General features: G+C 33.8%; 1 protein-coding gene across 7 annotated transcripts in view; it reads right to left on the reverse strand.

The window, feature by feature from the left end:
• sgcz (sarcoglycan zeta) overlaps positions 1-20,996 on the reverse strand; it is a 506,688-nt gene that overhangs the window by 205,046 nt on the left and 280,646 nt on the right. For all 7 annotated transcript variants that reach the window (XM_073950195.1, XM_073950194.1, XM_073950211.1 and 4 more), the window contains exon 2: positions 11,215-11,409. In XM_073950195.1, the coding sequence (XP_073806296.1) occupies positions 11,215-11,409 (195 nt within the window). The remainder of the gene's footprint in view (positions 1-11,214; positions 11,410-20,996) is intronic.

A 20,996-nucleotide genomic window follows, 5' to 3' on the forward strand; every position in this document is an offset into this window, starting at 1 on the left:
ACTGCCTATTTTCATGTTGATATTAACTTAACAGATACTAAAAATGTTGAGGCTAAATATTTATATGACCTTCATCTTCACTGTATGCATATTTATAACAAAACAGAGCCTATAACGTAATTGTCTCCTTTCATTTTCTTCTCTTTTCATACCCTGTCTCTTTAGCTGAATATCAGTTTTAATAATTAACAATGGTCATTACAAAAGTACAACGTACAATAAGTTTATACTTAGGACAAGTAATAGATTTAAAAGACCAAATAAGACGTTAGATAGAGATAAGACATCTAAAAATGTATATGACATATATAAGCTAAATATCACATTTAACAGCTATAGTGAGATGACATGCAGTGGTAGGTCCTTGGTGAACTGTCTGACCTGCGCTGCTCTCATCTAAGGAGTTGCGCGCAGAGGACTGGTAACCGCCTGGAGCTCAGACGTGTGCATACACTGCAGCGCATGCCAGGGTGTGTGTGTGGTCACGTGATGTGCAGTTACAGCGGTGTAGTGTGGACGGAAAGCTGTTCAGAAATGCTAGGTGAAACTCCAATGTGGACGTGGGTCATTTTCGTTCTAAAACAACATTTTAAAACTAAAACTGAAACCTTTTAGTTTAAACAGGGCCCAAGAGCCTGTTGAGTCACGCCATGACGCATTTAAACTGAATGCATTACTAGAGAGAAAACAGTTAAACAGACCATCTGCAAAGCGAGGAAAAAGAACAAGCCTTATCCATTCGTCCTCTTAACTTCACTTTTACTCTTTACTTTACTCCTTTACTTTCGTGAATAAGGAAACGGTGGAAACTAAGTCCACTTAAGACATCCATCAGCCTACATTTTTAATTTAATTTGTTAAGGACAAGGATTTGTTTCAAAACTATTTCTCAATTCAGTTCTAATTTCCAGAAAATTAATAAATGAACAATAAAAACGAAGTGTGGTCGAGCACTATATTATGTAGTCATATTCAAACACCCAATCTATTCTTATGGCCCATATGATTATGCATCTCCAAAACTCGACAGCTTTCAATTGGTCAATGGCATGGTCTATTTCAGTTGCTCAAAATAGACACATGACAACAATGTGCCTTAACACACCTCCTTTTTAGAACAGTACACCCATGAATCCACAAAGTGGCGCAAATGGATTTGCTATTTAAACAACCAGGGTAAAAACGTGAAAATTAGGGTTGCACTGGTCTGAAAATAACATCAAATCGTGCCAAACATGTCTTGCACCTTATTGCGCCTGGTGCATGATAGGGCCCAGAAACTCTCAGCCAAGTTCAATCACCACTTGGTTTGTATTTCTCCATGAATTCTAAACAAAGCCTTCATATTAGGATTTATTTTTGATATATAATTAGCAGCCACCGTGTATGTGAACTCAAAACGATTTCCATTGTTCATTTAATTTGCTTATCTCGTTCTTTTATTATAAATATCCATTTGCTCTCTTTTTTTCTGCCTGGGGCTTTGTGTTTTTTGAATCGAAACCTTTTCTACTACAGTCTATTGTGCTGAATGGCTCATGTGCAAAAACAAAACACTTAAGATAATAATAAGTTTCACAGCAATGGATTTTGTCTTATTTTTAAAAAATATATAATAATAAAAATTAAAAAGCAAGCATGCAGATACAGGCTGCTTACACTGTCCTTTTACTGCTGGGACCCATGACATTGAAACTTAATAAACAATCAGGAAGCAATCATTCAAATGTGGAACCTTATTCATCAAATCTCTAATAAGCAGACCAAACAGGAAGCATGCATAAATGATTGCCTTGCCCTTTATATCAAAACCAGCTTGCTCTGTAATATTCAGTTTAGAAATAATGAGGGGAAAACTGCGATGAATGAAAGATATGCTCGGATGGATCTCCTCAGTAGCTTATCCAAACTCATTTCAAGCTAGTTGGGTTGACTAAATAAATGTATCGATAAACATGGGGTATGATGAGAAGGATTAGACCACTAGCTGAATGTGTGCTTAAAATAAGAAAATATCCAAACATATTTGCTCTACTGGAAATGTTAACATGACTTTCAGGACATAACATTATCAATATTCGCTTTTAGACTGACTAAAAGGACTTTATATCTAAAAAAACTAAAAGAAAAAACTACATTCATGCACACATTCATACAAGCCATCACACACGATGACCCAGTGCTTTCATGCTCAAGCACACACACGCAGTTCATGCTGAAAGAAAATCAATGAATTCCCTCTATCTGCTTATGATGCACCAACTTTCAAAACAGCCTTTCAACCTCATGCACACAGAGCGAGAGATCAGATGCTTTCCAAAAAGAGAAGCAGAATAAGGAAAAGACTGAGGGAGAGGAACAAAGAGAAAGAGCCGTGTGACAACCTTAGCGCACTTCCTCTGAAAAAGGGCAAATACATTACTTGGCTTCACTCAAAGTTCAAAGATGCAAAGTTCTTTTTGGCCCACTTTCTTTCTGTTTTACCCTACACAAACTCTCTAGTCGCTTACCTCAAGGACCAAATAAACAAACAGAATGGCCAGTGTTGGGAAGTAACTGCAGTTTGCTGTACTTACATCTGACTGCTGAGGTCAATTGAATGATTTGAAAAGCCCAAAAATAAATAAAATAAAATAAAATAAAATAAAATAAAATAAAATAAAATAAAATAAAATAAAATAAAATAAAATAAAATAAAATAAAATAAAATAAAATAGAACAAAAATAAAATAAATTAAAATAAAATGAATCCACAATTTTGCGGTTGGGTCTGTCCTAGTTCAGATTATGTTCTAACCACAAACTGTTTCAGGGTTCATTTGAAAGCATACCGATTCCACCTGTTCAAGGAGGTCTTGGTACGCTATTTAGTTATTTGGCCCACTCGAGTGTGATTGCTACATTCACACCTGCCCAAATAAACCGCACCAAGAGGGAAAAGAAACTCTATGTGTTTCAACTGAACCAATTAGGGCAAGTGTGAAGACTCCCTTAGTTCTAAAGTTAAATTAACAATCCTTCTGCAGGTTTCATTAGCTTACTGATATTAAATAATGATCTTCAATTTAGGTTTGTTTGTGCCAGATAAATGCAACACTGATTACATAATGTAAAAGGTACATGACATATTTTTACTTAATATAGCTTCAAAGCTTCCTAAAAGTTTTTTTTTTTTTTTAACTTCTAGTGTAGCTTGTTTACTACAGTACAATTAAATAGTCACTTGAGTATACTTTAAAAGAAATGAACAACAACAAACAAACAAGCAAAAAATAAATAAAATAAATAAAATAAACCCTCAGGTCATCTTTCATATTCCTCAGAGAATCATTTAAGTTTGGACTGACAAGTTATGAGAGAAGTTTTAGTTTGGGGTCATTTTTCCAATTAAACAACGAGTTCCTTCCTAAATGAACTCTTAAAAACAACAGTTCTTTATTTGGAATCAGTGGTTTTATGAAGAACCTCACAAAAGCTTCATTAAAGTGATAAAAGACTCTTTAGAAGATACAATATATTTTTATATTATTTTAAGAGTCTTTGGTGAACAAAAAAGTTCCTTCCAATGCATCTCTATATTAAACCCTCATTTGTAACCTTTATTTTCAAGAGTTCACTAGAGGAATTTATATTTTAAGTCAGCTGTGGCCAATTTCTCTGTTCACAACAGATTCAAACACAGAGAGAGAATAATGACTCGTGTGACATTCATCACTATGAGGGATTTGACTAATATCAGTGGAATATATACGGCTTCATGGGTTAACGGGAGGGAAATTCATCTGCACAATTGGATTTAGTAACAGCAGAATCCGCCAACCCTTGAGACCTGCTAACGGCTCCTGTGAAATTACCCATCTGCCTTTTTTTCTCCTTTCCTCAAGCCTGATATTTGCTCTCGTTCTCTCCCTCCATCTCCCCTCTTGCTGTTTTTGGGCAGCTTAGTGGAGATTTGATTGTTGGGGGGCATTTATGAAAACAGTAGGGGAGGATTGACTTGACTTGACCAAGCTGATTTGCATACATATACATCCAGTCCAAGCAGTGGCCCCTGGGGTGCATTGTGGGATATTACAGCTGGAATAGCTGGTGACCAAGCAGGTAAATTGAGTTGGAAAAATACACATTTTCTAGAAATGGGTGAAAATGGATAGATATGTAACTTGCGGTGGGTCTATCAAGCTCTGGTTGCCATAGCAATTATTATGGGATGTTTCAGTAAGTCGTAGCGTTGGCCTCTCATATGAGGTCATTCCATCTGATTCTCATTTTCAGCTCTGACGGTGGATTCGTTATCTAGAGATTTGCACAGGCTAAAAGTTTGTAATCGCAGGAGGAAACACACAGTTTGCGACTGCTAATATAACTGTCACTATATATTTAAAAATACATTATGAAAGTGCTCTCCGTGATGACACTTTGAAGTTATTTGCTGACAGTGACAGTGTAAGAAAGTGTACTTATAAGCCCTTGTGCATATTTCACTAGTTCCCATGTTTAAATAATGTAGACAGAAGGATTTTTATTTATTTATTTAGTAATTTTGAGGATAACAAAAAGTGAATGGGAACATGACATGCCAAACTAAAACCTGCATGCCCCAAACATTTAAGCCTAAATTATTAGATACCCTGTTATTTAATTTGTTTGCTGTTCCAAATATTTCCCAAAATAATGTTAAACAGAGCAAGGCATTTTTTTTTACAGTACTTCCAATAATATTTTTATTCTGGAGAAAGTCTTATTTATTCTATTTGGCTAAAATAACAGCAGTTTTTTAAAACCATTTTAAAATATTAGTAGGCCCTTAGGGGCCAATCACCAGGGGCGGATTTAGGGATTTGAAACCATTGGTAGTTTTTATAATTATTTATTTATTTATTTATTTATTTTGCTGTTTTTTTTTCTTCTAAATATCACTGAATCTCTTTTTCTATGTTTTATTCCAATGAAGTCTCTACATGTTAAATGTTTATATATATATATATATATATATATATATATATATATATATATATATATATATATATATATATATATATATATATATATATATATATATATATATATATATATATATATATATATATATATATATGCACAACTAAAAAAAATAAATAAATTGAAAATAATAAATTGTTTTTTAAACTTAATCTTTACCTGACTTGACTGCTGGACTGCTCCATGATTTAGGATGTAAGACAAATTTGTGCAGATTAATTATGTTAAAATTTAATTTGCAAGACCTTCACCATACAAAATATGATAGAATCTGATGAATGTTTTGTGTATAATTTATACTTCTAGGTATTTATTGGGGACCCCCGGATTTCCTAGGGCCCTAAGCGGCTGCTTATTTTGCTTATTGTTTAAATCCGCCTTTGCTGATCACACCTAATGTACTTTTTGCATTGGGAGGCGCCTTTTTTGAATGATTTACTAACGGCCACGAGCATTTTGTGAGCTGCTTATGTGCCCATGCATGCCTCGCCTGCTGTAGCGCCTTTTTGCCGTTCCGCGATGTGTGATCGCAGTTGAAAACAGTCAACTTTGAAGGTGCATCACGTCAGTTGTGTCTTTTTTATTCTCCAATCAACTGAAAGCAAAGGCAGGGTTTCCATTGAGGCGACAGCAGTGTTTAGGTGTGCTCGACTTCATGCAGCACTGCGTAGACCGATCGAAATCTGTCTAAAAAAAAAGGGGGTATATCGATTAGAAATTTTGTTGACTGTCATATGTGGCATCAAAGTACCGCGACAGCACTTTGTTGTTAAATATTAAAATTATACCAATTTCAAACTTGCACACAATACCCAGATGATTCAGTCTATATATATATATATATATATATATGTGTGTGTGTGTGTGTGTATGTATGTATGTATTATGTACAGTATAGTCATCATGGCAAAGGTCAAATAATTCAGTTATTAAAATTTAGTTACTAAACCTATTATATTTAGAAATGTGTCGAAAAAAAATATTTCTTTTAAACAGAAATTGGAAAAAAAAAACTATACAAGGGGGCTAAAAAAAATAAATAAAAATAAAAATAAAAAAAAAAACATTATTTTGATAAAAGTGCACTTGGTTGTTTTGCATAAAAAGACACAAGAGCCTGGTTTCAGAAAGCCATCAAGACATTCAGTATTAAAATAAAGAATAACTTGACATCCAGAAAAAAGGTGACATTCTCAACATCCATTAACATTCTCCCTGGAAAGTTGAGGTTTAAGTGCCTTGCTAAGACGTCACAGTGATGGATCATTTCTTGATAGAGATGAACTTGTAACCTTTTTGTTATCATCCCTAGTGTTTAATCACTGAGCTACAGCATCCAGAGAAGTCATGAAAAAAAGAGTTGTTATGGTGACAAAAGGATATTTATACCTGTAATATTATCACGTGATGAGTGGTAGGAAATAATGGATGTTTCAGAGTGGGTGGTTTCTCTAAAGCAGAGATTATTGTTTAAGATTTTTTTTTTTTTTAGCATTAAGTAAATGCAGGTGCTTTTCATCGCTAGGTTGGTCAGAAGATTTTTATTATTATTTATTTATTGCCAAAATCTTCTATTTTGTAAATCAAAATTAGCTAATTGTGACCACAATCTGATTTGAAAATCAAATGTCTGAAGAAAAAGAAGAAACTACAATGAAATAATAAATTATATATACATAATTATATTAGTTGTGGAGCCAACACATTTCTCTGTAGATTATTATTTAAAATATAATAATTATTATTTTTTTTTTATCTTATACTTTCTGGATAATATTGTATTATGTTGTGTCTGACTGTTTGTGTATTGTGAAATGGTCTTTGTGTTTTTTTTTTGTTATGTTTTTTTTCTGAAGTTTGTTCTGTTTATGTTATTGTTTATTTTCTTATGCTAAAAAAGATAAAAAGATAAAAATATATTATTATTATTATTATTATTATTTTAATAAAATATTGCTTTTGTAAATTTTAATATAACTGAATAAATATTGTATATAATAATTTTAATAATAATAATAATAATAATAATAATAATAATAATAATAATAATAATAATAATGTATTGTTATTATTATTATTATTATTATTATTATTATTATTATTATTATTATTATTATTATTATTATTATTATATGATATATACTGTACTTACTACTTTATTTTCAGTCATTTTAAAATCCTTCACAATTTCTTTAATTTAAAAACAAACTTTTATTTTGACAGGTTATTATGTTTTAAACATCTCATAGTGATCTGATCATTTGACACTATTTACTTATGCATGTATTTTGCATATGTATGCATCTATGATATTTAAAAAATAAAAATATTGCATATGTGTGCACACAGTGCGGACAATGTTTCTTAGTGTGGACAATGCGGTTCAACTAATTCTTAGTCATGATAACCAGGAATAGTGGGTAAAATTGCCAATATGAAGTCATTCAGTTGAACTCTGCTGGCCCACATAGTGATGAACCAAACAGTTTGTTGATATCTGCTGTTGTAGTTGGAGAAAGACCCAGAGGCACAATACAGGTCAAACAACTCAAGGTTTGTTTAGCCAAGGTAATAGAAAGTCTGAAGATATAAAAGTCTTTCCCTTTGGCAGTCACACAGGAACCATATTAGCTACACAGTCAGACTTATAACCATACACACACACATATGCACGCGCACACGCGCACACACACACACATCAAAACGAGGCTTTGTGAGGCTGTCATGAGATACAACAGCAAATTCATACATATGCAAACTCCACAAAAAGGCATTGTAGTTCTGTTGTAGTTAACAGTTCTTCCATCATCACTTCCTACACTCTAAGAAATAAAGGTACACGAGGTTACTGGGGTGGTATATGTTTTGAAAACGTGCAAATCTGTACCTAAAAGGTCCATATTAATACCTCAAGGGTACATATTAGTACCAAAAAGTAAATAAGTGTTTCTTTTAACATTTTTAGGTAGTAATATATACTTTGAGGTACTTATATGCACCCTTCAAGTAAAAATGTGTACCTTTTGAAAAGGTACAACCCCAGTGACAGCTCCCATACCATTATTCCTGAGAGTGGATGTCACACACAAAAACATACAGAAGTTGTAAAAAAAAGTCCACAAAATCCTTTCATTTCTCTTTGCTGTCTCGGCAGACAAACCACAGAGTGTTCAGTTTTGAGTAGGTTCACGACTCCGCTGATCCAGGCAGCCCATGTTTGTAATTCTGTATAGCCAGCATGTGCAGCAGATGCTGTTAAACAAGGACAAATCAGCTGGGTAAATAAAGTGCTGTGACCTGATGCGTGCTAGCTGGTACACCTGACCATCTGAGCAAGGCCTTTCACGCAAACAGAAAGGGAAAAACAGAGATTTTTTTGTTTGTTTGTTTATTAGCCAAGCGAATGTACACAATATTTGCTGGTCTATGCTGAATAGAGTGATACAGCCCACAATGAAACTGGTTCGTAATGGTAAAAATGTATTATAGATTAAGAGGCTGTGAGCTCCAAGGCTGAATACTTTTGTTAAAAAGATCAGCTTGAATTATTTATCTTTATTTTTTACTGTTTGTTTCGAACAGCTGATTCCATACAGAAAAGTGAATCTAATCAAAGAGTTACAACACATTAATATATCCAAGTATTAAAACATTTAACTATATTTAGATATACTTTTCATATAGAAATTATGATTTCATCGGTTATTTCCAATTCACTAGACTTGGCTAACAGTAAATCGTTCCCTCAATGCAGGGTTTTAAATAGTAATAGCTCATTATTCAGCAATATAGTATACAACTGTACAATTGTTGTTATCATTATTATTTTTTTTTTTCGTAGGGGTCAGATATAAATCAAAACTCCAAATTGACTCATAAACAATGTGATATGTTCCTACAAATAGTAATGTAGTTTAAATTGGAATCAGATTAAATTTGGAGCCGGAGACAAATATTAATAAATCCTGATATACAGCACAATTATTTTCAGAAGCGCTAGAAAAGGCTTACACAGATTTTACCTTTGACCATTCATTGAATTCCATCGTTGGGCTGATAGAATAGAATCCTACATTGTTTTCATTGTGTACTCAGTTTGATGGTATGCACACATAAGCACTCAACATGTACACACTAAAAAGATTCATCCTTGCTTCCAGTCTCTGCTTTTACTTTCCAAAAAGTATGGACTATTACAATACATTTCTGATTGCTGATATTCTTTAATACCCACGCAAGCACTCAAGGATGTCTATTGTTTTTTTGTCATCTTCATGTGTTCGTTGTTATTTTCCCTACTATCTCAGCTAAGAAAAATGGTCTGGTTTAATGCTAACAACTGCATATGTGTGGTTTAGATATAGCAACTGCATTTGTGAAAAAGCATGGTTTAAAAAAAAAATAAAAAATGCTTGAGTGGTTTACACAGAACAAGGGCTGTGAAATATATCGTTTTAACAACGATATGGTAATGTGATCATTCATAATGGACACATTGCAGGAAATGCAATGTTAAGTTTGTATTATAACTTATCATTTGCATGTGTTTTTGATGCCTGTGATTGTATAATGATTTAAAACAAAAAACATTCATGTATAAGAAATTGTACCATTTGTGACCTTAACTACGATTAATTTTATTGAATTATGTGTATTATTCAGTTACAGTACTTGAATAATGTTAGACTCAAATGACAAAACACTTTATTTTAATTGTGTCTTTTTCTTGATTGTATTTATAGACTGTTGTGCATGAAAATACTCACAACGCATGCAAATACAGAAACGCACTGCAAATAGCAGACCACAACAAATATTTGAGAATTTTTCAATATCCTGCAGCTCTACGCAAAACATGTTTTTCCATTGCAATGTGCTACTTTGTTATTGTTTCTCAATGTAAAAACATGCTTAATGGGTGTGTGTGACCATACACTCGACTTTCGCATCTTTTGTCAAAATAAAACCCCTTCATCTTTCACATGCAGTGCAGCTCATTACTGCCAGTTCCATAGTAGTGGACCAATCAGAAGAACTTGGAGTCAGGACAAACATTGCAAGTTTCTTTTTTTACAAGCACTCATTAGCTATGTTCCCATCCAAAAATGCGAATAAACTTTATGCACAAAACTGGATAATCGCATTACAGACGTGCGAATAAAGCAGAATTTTCATCTAACGGGTCAAAGCAAACAAAATCGTCACTTCCTGATTAACTGGCGCCAAATATCAACAGTAAAAATGGAATTTCCAGCTAGAGGAGAAGCTGCATCAATCTGTTCTTCATCTAACAAATGATTTGCGCCTCAGAAAGCAATCCTGGAATACAGTGAACGCGCGGTGGCATTTGAAAGTGTCAGACGCGGAGCACAGACGCTCTTGATTCTGAAGGTTAATAATATAATAACACTAATACTGAAACGGTAAGGCATTTTATAATGACCAAAACAACATTTCAGATGTTTTAAAACTTTTAAATGTTTAAAAGTGTTTCCATAGTAGTTTATGCGCATCTTTCCTTAACGAATAAAAAGTTTATCCTACTCAGTTATGCGCATAAGTTTTTTTATGCGCATTTTCAAAATGTATGCACATCATGACGTTTCCATCAACCATTTATTTTTTATGCGCATATGCAAAATGTGCACAAAAATAGGTTTTTAATAAAATAGGGTTTTAATAGTTAATGACTGTATCTAGATAACCTTTATGCTTTATGTATAAAGCTTTATGTTGAGCTTTTTATTTCAAACAATTTTCAAACCAAGCATTGCACCTCGCATTGTAAATAGCAAAGGTGCAAAGGGGTGAGTGAGCCCTTACTCTTCTGATAACAAAATTTGTAAACTGTAACAATGCACTTTATGGGTCTTCAAAAACAAATATCGAAACATTTTTTTTCTTAATTGAGTGGCTAATTTTTTCGAATATTAGATCATTTGCATGGCTAGTTTTCTTCCTGGTAGGGTTAGGTTATGGGTAGGGTTTGAGTGCATGCCTTCTTTTAAATTTATACATTTTCATACAAATTAAATTGTACAGCATGAATTTGTACAAATTACCTTTCCAACAGTATGTAAACTAGTTACATTTCCTTATGTGATTGGTCTGGGACTGTAAGTATAAGTGATGCTTACATTAATGTGCATGATATAATACATGAAATATAGACAATAAACAGAGGAAAACAACAGGAGACAGAGAAGTGCTTACCACAGTGAAGTTCATGACTTTTAGAATCCAGATGGTCAACGCTAAATTGACAATCATTGTGACGAGGAGGAGGAGGATGAAGAAATACAGACAGCGCTTTCGCCAGCCATAAATCCCCACGGGGTACACAGTAGCACATCCCGGCCTTTGGAGGGGGTTCGGCTGAGATGCCAGGATGTACTGCTCCTGAGTCATCTAAAGAGAAAGAACAGAAAGAGACTAAATTAGTTCCAAATTGCTTCGTTTTCACAAGTCTTTCTTGTTTAATGCAAATGTGGTGGTGGCTTGAGGGGAAGAAGACAAAGAAGATATAGCAGCAACAACTTTCCAATGAGTTTTCAACAAATACACTTTAAATGTTGACTAAATGCACTGTTTCATTGACCTTTTCTTTGATCTCTGTTTGTGGAACAGAATCGTGTCAATGCTTTTTCATGCATTATTAATTAAGCATGGTTGGACTAATTGACAGTGAAATACTAATGGGAATCTAGGTTACTAGTATAGAAATGTGAAAAGTAAGAGCATTAGAAGAACATCACCTTAGAATTAAAAGGTTCTGTCTGCGTTCTGAAGGATTTTAAGATATTCAAAGTTTTTGCATTCCATATAGCAAACAATATGTGCGTATATGTTTTTTTTTTTTTTTTTTACATACAAAGTCTTAAACTGTAAACGACTTATAAAAAAAACATCCCACAATGAAAATAATGTGTCATTTAATTAGAATATATCAATAACTCAAGTTTGACAAAAATGTCAGATAGAAAGACATGCGGTATACTGTAGGTGAATTAATGAACTAAATTGGCCTTTGTAAATTGGCCTCAGTGTATTTGTGTGAATAATTGTGTATGGATGTTTCCCAGTACTGGGTTGCAGCTGGAAGGGCATCCGCTGCGTAAAAAATATACTGTATAAGTTGGCGATTCATTCTGCCTTGGCGACCCCTGATGAATTAAGAGACAAAGCCGAATTAAGTAAATAAATAAAAAAATAATTAATTAGTTATTCATTTATTTATTTATTTTATTTCAGCTTTGTCCAAAAATTAATCAGGGGTCACCACAGGGGGATGAACCCCACCATTAAACCCAACCATCATTGAGAGATAAGCAAATCGTACGAATGAAATCGGACAAATTCATATGAATTAGCCACTAACCAAAAAAGTTATCACTGCAGTTTTCAGTTTTTCAGGAAACTTTAAAGAAGTAGTTCGAACAAACAGCAAACATGAATCTTTGCATGTGTGAATTTATCCTTGCTCTGCTAAATATCACTTATATATTATATTTGAAAAAGATGTGCGCACACAAACACACATATGGGCAGATATACAGGGAAGTTCTGAACAGGGAAATGTGTATTCAAAAAAAAATTTTTTTTTGTTGTTCAAACTACTTACAGTATTTAAGCTGAGCTGAAACAACACAATTCTTGAGATTTCATTGGGGCAACTTAATTTTTTTATGTTCAATCCACATACGTTTGTTAAAAGTGTTAAGTTAACTTAATCAATTTGTGTTGGGACAACATGAAAGAATTGTGTGGAACCCTGCATTTTTACAGTGTATGGGATGTCGCAAAATGTCCCTTCTTCCACAAGCAGCATGTGTCAGTCCCATCTTGCTTTAGCTATTTAATTTGCAGTCTCCCAGCATGCATTGGCTCAACTAAAGACCTCAAGTATATCCTCTCTGAAAACTACCCTACCTCTCTGTAACCCCACAACTTCTTTTAGCTGATTCTCCAGCTCCACAAAAGTCTTTACAAACTCCCTCTAAAAACTCTTCAAAAACTCTCAAAACTCATCCACAACATTCTCTCTTAAAAGCAAATGTTCCAATTAAAGCAAAAAAAAAAAAAAAAAAAAGGCCTCATGCCAAAAAAAAAGAACCTATTTTTCCACTCACAAAGGACTTTTTATTTTCTAGTACTCTGGTCTGTGGAGGTAATTTCTCGATGTTAAAATGTGTTCTCCTATCTCAGCGGTACAGAGACTACTACCGTTCGTAGGTCGACATCCAGAGGAATACAAACAATGTGGACTCTTTCAAAACATTGTTTGAGTATGTTCAAGCAAGCTATTTTGGCTCAACCGGGATAGTGAATTTTGGGGATTGGAATCCATTGTTTGATCCAACAAACTTCAAACTTGGATAGATGCAATTTGGTTGCACTAGTATACACATTTCAAGAGAAAAAAAGAACTGCTTAATCAAACCTTTAGCTTGGTAAAGTCTAGAAGGGAGATTTCTTTGTTCAGAAGTTAATGGGAATTATTTATATTTTTACAGCAATACATTTACCGTACAACAATAATCACTGTTTTTGCATTACTGTAAGGGTTGGGGTTGGGGTAGGGGTAGACATTATTAATATAAAATTCAATAGATACTTTAATACATATTATGGATAATTATTGGTATAATTACTGTTTTTACATTAATGAGAAGGTTGGGTTGAGTAATTTAGTGTATAAATGATTCTCATTATCTTCCAGCCCCAGCTGTATCCCTTATAGCAACAAGGCTTTAGCTTACTGTGAGGGTTGGGGTAGAGGTAGATATTATTAAAATACAATTCAATGGATAATTTAATACATATTTTGAATAATTCATGCTATAATTTCCATTTTTACATTAAAGTGAAGGTTGGGTGGAGTAATTTAGTATATACATCATTTCCACTAGCGTCCAGCCCCAGATATATACCTTTAGCTTGTTTACATAGTTTAACTGTTTTCCTAAACTGGTCTACAAACCAAAATGTTTCTTAATGGCGAAATGAGGGCTAAATTATATAAACAGTACAGTTGAACACAAAATAACTGAGTTTAGATGCAAAAATCTGACATTTACATGAAAGGTCAGCTTTTTTTTTTCTTCTATGATTTATGTTGAGTTATTTCAATTGAAAGATTATGAAAATAACTTATTTTTGCCATAAAAGTGTCTAGAAATTTTCAACCTACACACAAGAGCCTGGTAAAAATGCTTAATTTAAAAGAACATTTTAGATGGCATTTAGAGCTTTTTGCATCTGAGCTGTGGATTTTTTTTAATTATATTTTTTAAATATTTTGAGTGATGTTCAACAGACCAGTGCAATGTGGCTGTATATCGGCACTGGTGGGAGTAATGCATTGTATGTACCACCAGTTTAAACAGCCACATCGCACTGCTACAAGTGTAATATCGCATTTATACAACAGTTTGACGGGATAATCGTGTATATAAAAAAGAAAATCAAACACGGGATAACTAAAAACCCTTTTGCAATAAGAACTACTATCTTCTGCCATTCCTTCACATCTGTAGCTGACATCAGAACAGCAGCAACCATTGCTATTTCACCAGTGTCACTTTAGAGCTAGTATTTGAATGATTCTCTAGCGTACTGTCTAAAGTGATGAATCTGTCAACATTTTTTTGATATTTCTGCAGAGAATTTTGTAAAAAATCTGCTGATTTCTGTGGAATGAGTTTGGAAGTATCATAACTAAAAAACTTAATATGTGAAATAAAAAAAATGTTACCCTTTTAACTTTTATTTAATGTTTACAATGCAAATCCAATTAGATCCACTTTATTTGGCAAGTCTCTCACAAAGCAAAGCAAGTCTTTGATGTAATATATACAAAAATACAAAATATTACTTCACAAACTGTATTGTAAATAAATCATGTGATTATTTTCATATTGGTCAATAATTATACTGAAATTAATTTAAAAACTGAATAAATATAAATTTAGACACGTTGCTCAAGTAAATAAAAAGAATCAATGATGGGCTAAAATCCTGTGGAATTCTGCACACGCAGATACCGAGTGGGCCTTGTTATTAGTAATTATGTGATGAGGTTTAAGCTTGAGGATTAAGTTGATCATGAGGTTCTCATCTGTAACAGAACAAGTGCTGTGCTTCACTCATGCACATCTGTATATCCAATATTTAATTGATTACGTCACAGTGTTGGCATTTTGCTAATCACAGCAAATATGATAAGGATTTCAGTTTGATCTGATTCACAGTACAACCCTCAACCCCTTCTGCAGCTTCCTTTTCAAGCCGTTCTGCTCGAAAAAACATCTGAACCTGAGCCTGGGCAATAGCCATTTCTGGTACATGCTGCTATTCACGACCCCTTCAGTGCTCCTATTGTTGTGAAGAGCAAGCATGTGCACATTTCCTACATGTTTGTGGCGTGCCAATTCGAAGAAAGTGGGTTTTAGTCAGTGCGGAGGAGTGTAGTTAATAGTCAGTTTCCACCAGTTTTCAACACACGGGTGAAAAAGATCGTTCCTTTTTTTTCTGTAGCCTCAAGTCCTCATCTTCTATAAATATCGAGGCCGGTGGAGAGGAAAATATCAGAGTTTTTTCACTTGCCATTTTTTTAAACCTTTCAGTCTCCTACGCTTTTTTTTAAGCAATACCATTATAATCATTGTTTCTTGCGTTGTTTCTGCCACCTTCTTATGGTGGTATTGTCTTTTTACAGTATCTCTCATTCCCAGTGCCTTCATGTGTCCTCCCTTTTATATCGCTTAACTCCGCCTCTGTCCATCTCTCTCTATCCCTCCCCTGTCTCGCTTGCTCTTTCTCTCTTTGTCTCTCTAGTTCCAATGCATTTCTAAAATTGATCTGACAGCAGAGTGATCCATCAAATGCATGTGCAGCCGAGCTGGACCAGAACGGCACCCTGCCTACAGCCTAACACTATTAACACGCTCACCAACTACTCACTCACTCAGATTACATCTGCTTGTTCCAGCAGGAAGAGAGAGTGAGAGAGAGGGAAAAGGAAGAGAGATAGAGAGAAGGGAAGTCAGACACACAATCAAACCCAATAGAGATTTAAGTGCAGGGCAGATGAATAACCAAAGCAGAGACTAAGCAACTCCCCTAATTTCTCGTAAATTATAATAATTATGCAGTTAATATGCTTTTATTTTTATTCTAATAATATAATATTCGTTCATTTGTTCATTCATTTCTTCATTAAAAATATACTAACAACTTTTTCAAGGGTTTCTTCCGGGTGCTCTGGTTTGCCCCACAGTCCAAAGAGATGTGGTATTGGTGAATTAAGTTAGCTAAATTGGCCTGAGTGTGAATGAGAGTGTAAGGATGTTTCCCAGTGATGAGTTGCAGCTGGAAGGGCATCTGTTAAAGGCTTAACCAGGATAAATTACATTAACTAGGCAGGTTAGGGTAATTAGGCACACACCATACAGTGTGTAACAAAGCTCTAAGTGAAGTGAAACATCAAGCTAAGGCTTAAATCTAAAAGTGCACAGTGTTTAAAACTGTTGATTCATGTATAAAAGAGTTGACTCAAAGTGGTTTAAATGAATCATCTTGGTAACAAATCTTTAGCTGTGTCGGTGTGATGTCAATACAAAACTCAAGTCCCACCCATTTGTTGCACGCACAAAAAATTTTACCCCTGAACCCACCCACAAACACTGTACAAAGAAAAAGAGAAAGAAAAACACTGTAGCAGATCCTGGTTGAATCATGTCGTGTAAGATGCTCTGCTCTGAAGTATGAGAGAAAGTTAGTGTTATTTTCCCACCCAAAGATGAGGCTGTAAAGTGTCAGTGGTTGAAGTTTACTTTTGCAAAAATACCTCAGCATTATAGCCCCAGCCTTGTGCTGTGTTCCTGTCATTTTTCTGACGAGTGCTTCAGCAATCTACATGCTTACAAGAGGGGATTAGTCTGACATTTGTTAAAGGAAAATTCAGAAAACACTTTTGATGTATGGGACTTTGCCAGAGCTTGAAAGGAACTTTACAGTACACAGTTCATGGATCAGTTTCTTCCTCCATTTCACGAGTGCAAGTAACTTAAGTGATATTAAAATGGTTACCTCCTTGTTTTCTCTAACTTGCAAATTATGTATTTAATTGTCTCTTGTTACATGTAATTGCTCCACGCGGCTTGTACTGTATCCGGTTAACTCTTTATATTCTGATATCACGTCTAAAACCACATTAAAACGTGACATGTGGTGATTTGTTTACAAATTTAAATGTATTTGTGAGCTCGCAATCCACTGCCGTTTGTCATTGCTATGGCCACCGTCAGGTGTTCAATTTAATTTAATTTAATTTAATTTAATTTAATTTATTTTAATTTAATTTAATTTAATTTAATTTAATTTAATTTAATTTAATTTATTTAATTTTATTTAATTTAATTTGATTTAATTTAAGCATTATTTTTATGCATTAATTAATTTTCCTTCGGCTTGGCTATATTTATCAGGGGTCACTACAGCGGAACGAACAACTTACTTTTATTATTTTCGCATGCTGTTCCATGTTGAAAATCTGAATACTGAAAAATTACCTTTCAGCATCCTCAGTCAGTTATTGTGTGTGTGTGTATGTGGGAGAGTGATTGTGGAAGGCAGTGTTGTGTCAACCCAGCAGGAAAGAAGAATCCACTAAGAAAACAGAGCTAAAAATACCACATGGTCTTCCACTTTTTTCACTAAATCAATACCGGCACAAATATTACTTCAATTTTGCGCGACGACACCGTGGTGCCGAGGCGCTAACACTAAGCAGTATTAACAAATCGATACATCATTTAAAAAGGTCATATCAGTCAGGGATGTAATTTAATGCCAGGCAGCATACAGCACAGATTTGCAGCTAATTAAATGTTGCCATCTCCGTACAAGCTCTCCCACTTTTCAAAGGTGAATCAACACAGGGGTATCGACAGTTCTTTGCTCTGCATAAACATGGGTGACAATCTTTCTGAAGTAAAGCCCCTCTGTTGTTAATCTGCTCCTTTTTGCTTTTCTTTTTCTTTTTTTTCAGAAGGGTATCTCCGCAGCAAGTTCAATCTTAATCAACATCTTACACTTTTAATTAGTACCTTCTACTGGATCTCAGCGCCAGCACCAAGCTTTCGCAGTTTGTCAACCTTCAAAGACACACACTTGCTCGTGTCGCGCCATCACTCCAGTCTGAAATATCGTGCATTAGATTAGAAGGCTTTAAAAAAAAATGGAGCAGGTGTCCTGTGCAATCCAGGCGCAATTATGACATCTTTCACTGCGTACGTTTCACGAGTGAGCGGCGTGCAGTTAAAACATTAGCCGCCTCAACGCTCAAAGCTCTCCGCAAAAAGATCCTTCTCATCCGAGTAGGAGGATGAGGACGGATCTGACAGCTGCGTGTGTTTGTAGCGCGCGTCACATGAAATCACAGCAAGGAAAACACTAAATCATCTGCTAGGAAAACATACATTAGTGAGACTGATGGTGTGATTTTCTGTTCATTTTTTGCTCCAGTGTGAGAATTTTTAGGTAGCATCTGGATAAAGAATATGACATTACTTGTTGATGGAATCACACACAAACAGATGCAGGGGTGTGTAATAAGAAAAAAGTTTGTTGGTGGTTTTGTCTAGTTTGAGTAAAATGGGAAACTTGGAACAGCTCACATTAATCTGAAAGCTAATTTGCTTATGTTGCAGATATTATCAAACAAAATATTGAAAATTATTTTGAGAAAAATCTGAAAAATAATTTCACTTTGTTGGGGAACATTTTTATTTATTTATTTATTACATTTTTATGTATTTTATTTTATGTGATTATTTAATTATTTAATTAATTTATTTGATACTTATTTATTAATTTTTTTCTTTTTTCTTTTTTTATTTTTACTATTTTTATACATTTACATCATGTATCTATTTCATTTCATGTATTTAATTTTTTTTTATTTTATTATTTTATTTTTTTTATTCAATTTACTTCAATTTATTTGATGTCTATTTATTTTATGAGATTATTTAATTTTATGTAATTATTTTATTTTATTTATTTATTTCATATATGTTTTTCCATTTTTCTTTCTTTATTTATTTCATATTTATGTATTTATGTATTTATTTAAATTTTATTTCATGAAATTGTTCAATTTTATGTATTTTATTTATTTATGTATTTATTTATTTATAAAATATATATTTATTTTACTTGTTTCATTCATATTTATTTATTTAGTTGTTTGTTTATTATTTTTATGTAGCAATTTTATTTATTTTTATTCATAAATTTATGTTATATTGTATTTTATTTTATGCTATTCATTTATTTATTAATTTAATATTTACTTATTTATTTTATTTTTATTTATCTTATTTAATAAAATTGTTTAATTTTATGTCATTAGTTAGTTAGTTAGTTAGTTAGTTAGTTAGTTATTTGGTTTGTTAGTTAGTTAGTTAGTTAGTTAGTTAGTTAGTTAGTTAGTTAGTTAGTTAGTTAGTTAGTTTAGTTAGTTAGTTAGTTAGTTAGTTAGTTAGTTTTTGTTTGTCTCCCAAAGTGCTAGCACCCCTTGACTAGATACATATTTATGTATTCTTTTTAGTCCCTGCTGTCGTTATTCATCTGCCCTGCACTTAAATCTCTACATTTCCCTCAAATAAACTTCACTTTTTTATGAATTCATAATAAGCTCTTTTACCAACAAAAGTGTGTTATATTACACACAAATTAACAGAACTATAAATTGTGGAGCCTAAATACAAAGTAAAAAAAAAAAAATCTATAAACAAACTATACCAACTTAACCACTAAGCTTTCATCTACACTTTTCCTCTTTATTTGCAATATACATGTTTGACAGACTAGTTATACAGTGGGAGTGTATTCACTCAGTGAATTCATGTGTATTTTAAGGTGATTTATATGCTGCTTAATTGTTATTACATGCGATTAAATATTGCTAATAAATTGTAATGTTTAAAAAGTACTTGATTTTGCACATGCATTTGATATAAATGTGTATAATACACATAGTGGGTGAATGATGCAAGCTCCTTTTTCTAAAATTCGCATTTCAGAGCTGCCAGGACATCTCCTTGGAGGTAGGAGAGAACAAAATGCATTGGGAAAGCATGTTTCATGGTCTCTTACCGTACACAGGAGCCTTGCAACAAATAGCTGAACATCCTGCCACTCAAGAGGGGATACAACATCCCCCGATTGTCCTGCCTGTTTTGTGCACTTCTGCCAAAGCGCGCACAGAGGGTCCAACTTAACTAGGGGAAAATTCACGAGTACTCCACCAGGCTATTGCTACCTGCAGCCCTGCATCGAGCCTGAAGGGACGGGTGCCCAAGTTTTCCCCGTGTGACCCAGTATGACGAGCCAAAATTGGAGTTTTCTGGCAGAAGAACCCTGATGTTTAAACAGTGGGTTTCTCCTCCCTGTAGCCACCCACCCTTGCACGCTGCTTTATTTGTGCACTTGGCGCCATGTGTGTTGACAAGAAGCCAGATATTGTCTTCTGTTCTCTCTTCACTACCTGGGGAAGCTAATTAGGCTTCTATTTTAGAGGCTGCTAGGGGACAGGGACCACAAGATGGAAAAAAAAGGAAGAAAGAATGCTAATGCAAAAATACGCCAGCACAGCATTGTGTGACAACTTCTAAGGGCAATAAAGAGAAAGCCAACATAAGGGCCCGGATTGAACTACAAGGACTTCCGAGCATCCTGCATGTTGAACGTTTATTAGCTGTTAGAGGGCTCTGTGCTGTATATTCTAAAAGGGTAGCAAACTCAAAACATTTTAGGAAATCAGTAAAGATAAATTGTTAACGACCGCAAATTGTATATTAGTAACATTATAGATTATTCGTTTTTAAAACTTAACAGACACAGTGAACTTTCATATTTTTCTTGCTTAAACATTGTATTAAATGGCACCTATTTTACCCCTTTTTCAAGATTAAAGCTAAGACTTCTGT

Source organism: Danio rerio, chromosome 1 (genome assembly GCF_049306965.1).
Source record: "Danio rerio strain Tuebingen ecotype United States chromosome 1, GRCz12tu, whole genome shotgun sequence".
In the NCBI taxonomy this organism is placed as follows: Eukaryota; Metazoa; Chordata; class Actinopteri; order Cypriniformes; family Danionidae; genus Danio; species Danio rerio.